The sequence below is a fragment of the Opisthorchis viverrini genome (genome assembly GCF_000715545.1).
Source record: "Opisthorchis viverrini unplaced genomic scaffold opera_v5_611, whole genome shotgun sequence".
NCBI lineage: Eukaryota > Metazoa > Platyhelminthes > Trematoda > Opisthorchiida > Opisthorchiidae > Opisthorchis > Opisthorchis viverrini.
In genome coordinates, this window is record NW_008752278.1 from 1 (window position 1) to 9179 (window position 9179).

The 9179-nt window shown below is 43.4% G+C and overlaps 2 protein-coding genes across 2 annotated transcripts in view; one reads left to right on the forward strand and one right to left on the reverse strand.

Annotated features, from left to right (window-relative positions):
* Positions 1-1802: 1802 nt before the first annotated feature.
* On the reverse strand, positions 1803-2186 carry T265_11856 (hypothetical protein; the record flags this gene model as incomplete). The annotated part of the gene is made up of 1 exon (XM_009178653.1): positions 1803-2186. The coding sequence occupies one exon, from the start codon at positions 2184-2186 to the stop codon at positions 1803-1805; it is 384 nt and encodes a 127-aa protein (XP_009176917.1).
* Positions 2187-2895: 709 nt separating this feature from the next.
* The window catches only part of T265_11857 (hypothetical protein), a gene marked incomplete at both ends in the record, with an annotated part of 31344 nt that continues 25060 nt past the window's right edge, over positions 2896-9179 (forward strand). Inside the window, 2 exons of the mRNA XM_009178654.1 lie at positions 2896-2999; positions 8581-8684. Coding sequence (XP_009176918.1) covers positions 2896-2999; positions 8581-8684 — 208 coding nt within the window. The remainder of the gene's footprint in view (positions 3000-8580; positions 8685-9179) is intronic.

Below are 9179 nucleotides of genomic sequence, written 5' to 3' on the forward strand. Positions count from 1 at the left end.
TACCCAGTCAGCGCTTTAGCATTGAACTGGCGGAGCATTCTTGGGGTGAGCTTGTCTAGACAAGCACCCGAATGGCTCATAACACAGATAGTAGGGCCAACTTCCTATTTTGTAATTGACTCGATCAAACGCCATTCAGTTGGTAATACCACGCGACTTGGCCGGCTATCTGCGTGTTGTGGATCTGAAAGAACCTATCCCAATGCTGCTAGGCGTCCAGAGGTAAGCCGCAGTTACCTTCGTATAGATACTTCCAGAACACATCGAGCACCGCAGACGCTGCATCTCTCCGTCTGGATGGTGGCGTAGTTGGCTCGGTGGATCTTCTTTCTGTTGGCCGGCATCCGATGGGCTAGCTGACATCGAAATACAGATTTCCAGGTTTGTGGAGGCGCGGAGATTCAGAGACGACAGGACATCACATGACGGATGTAAATTGTTAGCCATGCGAACGAGTGATTGTGACTTTTGTTGGCACCAGCGGACCCCGGGATGGTCCACTCAATCAAGCTTATTTTTATTATGCTGGGTGGGTTTTGTTTGTCGGCAATGTTGAACCACGGCGGTCTCTCTCGGACAAAGGCAGGGACAATCAAATCAGTCCGTTTGGGCTACCATGTTCGTACAAACACTTTTGTCGTCATCAACTCCATGGTTTGCTAACAAAGCAGCATTCGATTTGCAGCACTTCCCACGTTTCTCACACATGAGCCCCACGATTCTCTCGTATGTACTGGTGCGAATGCGCCAGATGATTTGTGTTGTATTGTTGAAACTAATCAGGAGATTGAAACGAAACAGGATAGTTGGCCCAGTCTGGAGTTGCGGCAATCCTAACTCACCCAGACTGACGTCCAGGCTACTCGGATGGCACAACCAAGAGGTGGTAAGTCGCGCCGACCAGAGGGATGCAGGCATTGCTGCTTTCGATCCCGAAAAGATGCTGCTCTGCGCAAAGAGATAATGGAGTTTTGGTGGTGAATACGCTCAAGAAAGGAGTCATCACAAACTAGGACTGTGCGCTCTCACGTGGTTTGTTGCCAGCCGAAACGATACGATCAAAATTGTACGCATCTAGTACACCATCCCAATAATTTTCGTGGTTTGTCTTCATCTGTAAGCGATATGTGTAAATTAAAATGCATTCTTATGATCGCGTTCCACCCCCGTTCAGCTTCACCATATGTGTTTTGTATCCTACTAATGTGAATGCACGCAGTTACATTGCTCCCTCTTGTTTCCATCACGTGTCTCTACGAGCCTTTTTGGCATATCTGCAACACACTTACTGATTCTCAGATGGAGTGACCTTTATTTCTTGGAATTTCTTACTGGAATTTGTTTATGTAAGTCCGTATCATTGAGGTCATGGATATGTGAAACTGGTATTTGGGGACATTGGAGCGACAACCGAAACAGAACGCAAAATTCTAACCGTACACTGCCTTTGTGAATCCCACAGAGCAGCGCGGAGCAACAGAAATTGGGTCAAAAGGTCTTCAGATGAAGGTTTCATTGGTGTTACACATCCATGGTTTTTGGTATACAACCAAATCTCCATCCGTTCAGGTATGCATTTGGCAACAGGGTTGCCGATTAGGTTAGTGTGTTCTTTGTGAATAGAAAAACACAATACGGGCTGATGCTTACTGTGGTTGGCGAAATTGGTAGTCGACATTTTCACGTAGCGTAGCCTAAACAGATTTTCTTCCACATTGGAAACAGCTAACTTGTACTCAAACATCGACCAACAATCCCCATTTCCCCTGTAGATGACACAGCTTGAAAAACTAAGTTCGCGTTTACCAAATACGTATTCCGTGACGACGCATTGCCACGAGCATAGCTGGGAGGCGATGTGCCAGTTTACTTTGTGCGATAATTTTCAAGTAAATGAGAGCAGAAATATGCGTGTCTTCCAAACTTTTCCAACATTTTCCTGGCAACGAAGTTAGTAATCGTTGTTGTGTGGCACATATTGGCAATTCCATGATTTTGGATCGCATTTGTGAACATAATGATCCCAAACCTACAAGTTTGATTCGGCAAATAAGCAACTTTCCAATCGCTGTTCCCCATTTCATTTCAGCAGCTTCTGGGATTTCTTTTCGATAAGAGGATTCAATCAGGTCTCGCGTCACCCGATCTATCGGAAAACTTTCAAGAAGTTTATAATTGAACGTCATAGCATCAAAGTGCCCAAATCAGTGTTATAGTGCAATGTTTCGAGGACATTCAGTGAAGGTGTGCTCTCCAATCCACTATCTGGAAGCAGCCAAATTTCCTCTAGTACTCTTAAGTTTTGGAAATTTGTATAACAGCTCCAACCTACAATGTACTATGTTGAGTTCAAGAAAAGATGAATTGTCACCGAGGCCTGCAATGAACTAAAGTTTTTGTGCCATGGTAACACTCAGGCCACGCCTCACTGTAAAAGCTCGTATACGAACGTAAAACCTTATCATGTCCACATTTCGACACCAACCACATGGATCTGACGTGGAATTCGTCCCACTGGCTCGCACGCAATCGTGACGCGTTTCATTATCCGTTAAATATCTGAATCCTCGAAGCGGCACATCAACTTATCTGGGTTGATAACGGTTATGAAATCATTCAATCGTTCTGTGGTAACTGATTTTCAGGATTATTTGTGGCCGATCGGGCGACCAACCTCGGGTGCAACGTTATCCAGATTTTGCTAAACCACACGTTTTACACGTAGTTCGGGGATTAGTGAAGGCAGGACATTCTCTGTTCGAGCGAGAGTGCTGCACATCCCTACCGGCGATTTCGGGATTACCTGGTTCCGAATGAGCATCGGGACTCTGAGAAATTACGGCAACTGCAGTCGGGCATGAAGACGAACTCAGTTTTTCCCATTTTGTCTCTCAGATGGAGCCCAAAACACAGCTAATGAAGGACATTTCGCCATGCCGTGTGATAGATAAACCCCTATTGATCTATTTGTGGCCCACTGTTATCAATCTCGACATCAGGTGTGTTTCCGACACTTCAGATAGCAGATCCAAGTGAATTCTTTAATCAAACATTAAGCTGAGGAAAGAACAACCGCATCTGCATGCATCCAGCCAGATTGAAACTTTAATCGTTTTTCATCAACATAACAAATAAAGTTTGCTGCGGTGTGACGAAGAAAGTTTGCAAAAACTATACTACAGATTTGTGCAGAAATTCGGAGCCTTCGACCAAGTCAGGTGTCCCGTGCTGCACGCAACAAGGTTCCAGGCCGTCTGAAAAGTGAGTGAAAGACGAAGGAAATGGTCATTCGACTAGCAGTCAGAGTGAAACATACTTTGCTCAATTCAATTTACCAACTCAGTGACCACAGGAGTGCCCACTGCAACAAATGATTTAAAACCTGATCAGCTCCTTCGATGTTTCTATTAGACTGTTGAATTCCAGGGTAAACGAACTCCAAGCACTTGAAGTTCTGTCGCTTACTCAGTGGGTTACTACGGTAACTTGGTATAAACGCTTTGGTAGTTCTCCTGAGGTGACGGGATTGCTCTGAGCTAGAGGACACTAAATGAATTTTGTCGGTGATGTGGAATGACTTGAGACGTTTTGAACGTCGCTGTTAACCGGGTGGTACTTTACTCTTTCGGGAAATGTCATCAACTCTCCATTCTCATTGTAGATACTAACTACTCTCTGGAAACTCTAAACACAGTCACAAATAAAGAATTCACAGAGGAGGCCGCCTCGTACGATGACGGAACTTTCACAAGACAGTTGATAAGCTCGGTAAGCAGATAAATGGCCACTCCGGAAACAGACAATTAACGCACCCAAGCTAATACTATTCACACCGGGCGCTAAGATCCTATTTCGGCACGTCATGCGCTCACCGTCGTATTGTTGCAATGGTTTTGCACAACAGAGCGGAAGACGAACAACATGCAGGATTGTTACATCAGGCCAGTTGCAGCCTTCTGGCTAAACTATTAGCGTATTTTGAATCTGTGTAACTTGGGATTGTCGAAGAAGAAGTTTAGTCGGAAGCGGACAAGATGATTGAAGAATAGCGATCGCAATGCACCCAAGGAGCTTCATATGGATGATTCCCCATTGCTTCTGAACGCAACATCCTACTGGTTCAAGTGAATTCACAACCGCTCCTCCCCGGTTAGAAAAGCGGTTGTCGTTTTCAAAGATTGCTCGAAAAATTGATCATTCGGATGACATTTCCCACGCAGGAATCCACCTACGCCACACTGTTTCACCGATTAATTATCCAAGGGGTGCAGCGTTTTTGCTGCCTAGTAGGTGCTTAAAGCTAACCGAAATACCGCGTGCTAAAATGTTTGATCTTGGCATGATAACTGCTCTTTCAATAAAATGAACCTTGCTCTGCACAATGACATGTAAATGCCAGAAGAATTTTTCGTACATTAAACTGTTTTTGCAAGACGTTGTACGGTGCCAGTAGTGACATAATGATAAGCTTACATTTACTGGGTATTTTGCCCCGCCTGGCAAATAAGGACAAAGAAATTGCACTCAAAACATCGGCGTTTATTAAAGTAAAATGTCAAAAACCCGAGAGAAAATCAACTATCGCCCCGCTATTTGGGTTATTATGTTTTGTGTAATTCCCCCAGTGTGTTTCGGGATCAAATTCGTGACACTGGAGTGAGCGTTTACATCGGCCTAGAATTGAGGTGGGCGCAAATGTTGCGCGCATATTGTAATTCGCAAAACGAATTCGAATACCTAGGTCTACCGGACACGACAAATGCAACCTATTATTTTATAGTGTCCTTCATCTCTTTGGCTTACAGATGGGGGCTTGCTGATTGCCTTGGATGTACGAGAAATGGCCAATGAGTGCCGCAGTATTGGCCAGAATGGCAGTCACGGCAGGGCATTTCCTATAAAAGTGTAACAAACACTGGTGCGATAAAACAATTGAACTTTTCACAAAAAGAGACATATACAACTCATCATCATCATCACCATCATCATCATCATCATCGAAAGCATGACATCAGTGTTCAACACCGATGCTCTGTTGCCGTACAACCATGATTCATTTGAAGACCTTATGGTGAAGAAATTGTTAAAGATGGACATGGAAGGGACTTTGTGCTCTGTGAGTATTAGGACCGAATTTGTGACAGTGTTGTGATCGTTTACGTCGGATTAGAATTGAAGAAAACGCTAATGTTTGGCGCCGTCGCATATTACAGTTCACAAAGGGAATTTCAGTGGACACGACAAACGGGGCCCAACCTGTTCGGTTTACGCATGCGGGTTTACTGATTACCTTACAAATATGGGAAACTGCCACTGGGTGCCACTGGGTACCGGCCTGAAAAGAATTTAGGCCGGGTGTGGTAGAAGAATCGAACTTTCTACACAAAAAGGCACACAATAGTGCTTTTATGAAAATCGAAGCACTTACCAGCAACTCCTAAATTCGATTGAGAAAAGGTAACACAAAAATAGCATAAAAGGGCATGGTACAAACCGTCTGTCTAAGAAATGTCACGGATAGCAAAATTACGTTTTGAGACCTGAAATCACGTGAAACAAGGTTGCGCTTGTGGAAATGTGCCCGCGCGATCACAGATCTAATTGGTGGCAAAAGCACATACAATTGTGGTATGAAACATCCTCATTATGTCAACTGATCTCCAGCCTTTCTAAAAACCAAGCTGACAATCCATCTTATAAATAAGCAGGGTGAATTTCTTCCCCCGGGAGGGTGAACATATCTCCCAGGAAAGCTCGGTCCATCAATAAAACCATGGATTTTCCTTTCACCTCAAGCAACACCGTCATCAAAGTGTGTCGGATCACCTCAAGTTTCCGTGAAAAATTTCAAAGTGCCTGGGATTTTGTTACATAAGTCACTTTGTCTGATGCCTTGCTTTCTTGCAGTTGGGTTGTAGCATACTGTTCGCTAACTAGTTGTTTGCTTCTTGCCATGAGATAGTTCTGGATAGAGGTCATTCGAAACACCTGAACGGCATAGTATAAATAATAATAATTTTGATCCCGAAAAACCACTCACCGCCACCCTATGAGCTCTTCTGTCCTCTGAAACAAATTAGAATTTTATCATGATAACTGCACCGAACGCCAACTATAAATCTACGTTTTACACACTGAGTGCAAAACGTCACCAGGCGACTTTACAGGTGATGCTGATTTATACCGTCAGAGTTATTCAGTCACCCGTTTCACAAGTGTTCCTATGAAAAAATTAACCCATTAACCTATTGTGGCCCAGCGCATTGATCCCTTCAATATTCTCTTCGTGAACTTACTAAACTCGTAGATAATGCTCGTAATTCGTGGCAATTCTTTCATTCCTACTGCCAGTGTCAGAACACAATTAACACGCCATGTACTCCCGGTGTTCCAAAACTGAGGTGACGCGACGCAGACGCAGTAGTTTACAACCAACAAATTGCTGCAAAACGTTTAACGAGATTGCATCCAATTTACATGATAGAGGTGACAAACATTTGTAAAATGGTAAGCGTCTGATCAGGGTGAGGAAACTCTGAGCGCATGCGTACTACCTAATAAATAATCACTGGTCAATTTTCTAAATTTTTTGAGGAGGAAACATGCGGTAGCCAACCTAGCATAGATGGTCTTTGGCTTGCTCGCTGAGCTGGGCAATTTGATTGCAGGCGTTTCATCAACGGCCGAGTTGACATCACCAGTGCTTTGTTAGGGGGTGTAGTGGAGCATAGCCAACCACACAGCCAAAAACACATTGCCACGCACCACTACACCCCCGAACAATGCACGGATGATGTCACCTCGATTGTTGACGAAACGTTTGCAACCAAATTGTCCAGCTAAGGGAACAAGAGTTTCTAAATACACAGTCGGTAGTGTATTGAAGCTCGGCCGAATCCGGCAAAATGGTCGGTAGCCACCTGATCAATAACGAATAAGTTCACAGTTATTATCACATCAAATGCTGTCATGGAAGCCAAGCTAATCAGACTTATGTAGAGAAATGCGTGATTTTATACCAAAAACAACAATGTTACGTCATTTTTTAGATCATGAAATGTGTACATCAAAGCCGGAGGAAGGCGAACTGCCAACCCATTCAGTGACCCTCGAAAGTCTAATTTGCAACATCAGTAAGCGGGCAAAGTTCGAGAATTTTTTCAACTATGTTTGGATAGTTAAGTGTGTCCGAAACCGAGTCATCAGTTGCAATTATACATAGTACCATGGAACTGAAAGACAAAATGTTATTAAATATCATAAATGATTGTTTGCAGCTTACGCTGTATGAATTGGTTTTGAAGACCTGCAATGATCGCGTGGTAGATCAAAACCATAATTTACATTCATAGTGTCTGCGAAAAAGGAACTCACACAAGAACTGGTTGGGTTAGTGTCGACCAACTAAACAATTATTGAAGTAATTGGAAATGGATCCAGGTACCATCGTAAACCAGATGTAGACAGTGAGGATGTTGCATAGCCAATAAGTTTATGTACGTATATGACTCAAGAGCTTTCCAGTCTCCAAAGGCTCGACGAAAAACAAAATTCGTCTATTAGTCAAACAGGCTTGAGAAAAATATCACAGCGCAGTCAACCGCACAGGACTTGACGGTGTCCCCGATTCCGGGGACACGGTTCATACAAATGAAGTCAAAATTAAAAGTCGACATATACATACATATATATCCAAAGGAACAGCAAAATAACAGCTTATTTGGTTACGCAGATTATCATTCAAGAACAGGGTTTTTTTAAGGAGGTTGTTTGCTTGACAAGACGGCGATCACTTCACGGAGAGTTGTTATAACGAGGTGTTTACCTGGTGGGTGGCGAACTGTCTCGCGTGATCATGATTTTACAGTAAGAACAAAGACATGACGGACTGAATCTGTGTGTACTGGAGATTGCGCGGAAAACGATGGGCATTACCCCCATGGTCACGCCGAGACCGCCACGGACGCAAAAACAGAGTAATTGGAGTTTTTCAATCTTTTAGGAATCATATCAAGCTAGAGCAAGACCAAAAATATTACAATTTTGAGATGGTGGGCAAAAAGAAAAATGAACTGGGGCAAATATGAGACTTCCTGCCTAAAACTGGGTCATAAAATTATTAAATTGCGGAAAAAAGGGATGAGAACAACTGATCTGGAGAAGATGCAAGGTTGCTGTGATTCAACCGGTCACTTTGAATCTGAGCTGAAAACCACTACTGGAACGACTGTTGGGGTGATGAACCCAAACAACCTAAAAGGAGTCCAGCTATTTGACATTCGAGTTTCGACCTTGGAACCACTTTTCTGCGGAGCAAACGAAAACAAGACTTGTCTTTCAGGAATATTGCAAAATGCGGGTGGGGATAGTTTATCTTGCAGTTGCAATGAATTTCGCTCCAGGGGATAGTTATCTTGCAGTTGCAATGAATTTCGCTCCAGGTCAGTTAAAAGCTAGTGCTCTAAAGGAGGACGGTTTGTGTTTGGGCGCAACGTAATTTCAAGATCTCGTGGAGAAAATCGCTTGAACAGAAAGATCCTTGGGGCTTTGGTGCACTGATAATTTGATTTTACCCTGTAGAGTTATCGCCTCTCCCTGCGAATCGTTCGGACTTTCCATAGAATGCATTGCGTCTGATCGGGGAGAAGCTGTGAAGAACTTATGCATGTGGATCAACACTTCTGGTAAGTTATTCCTTGCAATTTAAAGGCCAGTATTAAGTCCCACCTGCGCAATCCATTTTACATTCGTTGAGCGAGTGATCAATAAATTATGCTGTAGTGCGCGATTTCACTTGAACTGCAACTTCAAAACAACCAGTAATGTGTAACTGATCACCTGGGTTTGTTGTGAACTTCTCACGTCTGAAGGTCGAACATTAGTGATTTTTCTGTCTAGCGGTTTGTATTCCGGCTCAACATATATTGAGCACACAAGCAGTAACTTGGTGTGGCCATTTCCGATTAAAAAGTGGAATATATAACTAATGTGAACTGGATTCAGTTGCAAGCATTTAGAGTGTTTTGCAAAATAGAGCCAAGATTTCCGTCGAAACAACCGTTTTTGCGCGGTACTTCTTGCTCTCCAGTGAGGTCACTGTTACGCTTTTTGCATGAATTTGCTGCGCTAACTCCAGACAACCATGTGCGTGTTTTATGGGGCTCCTGTATCACTGGGCA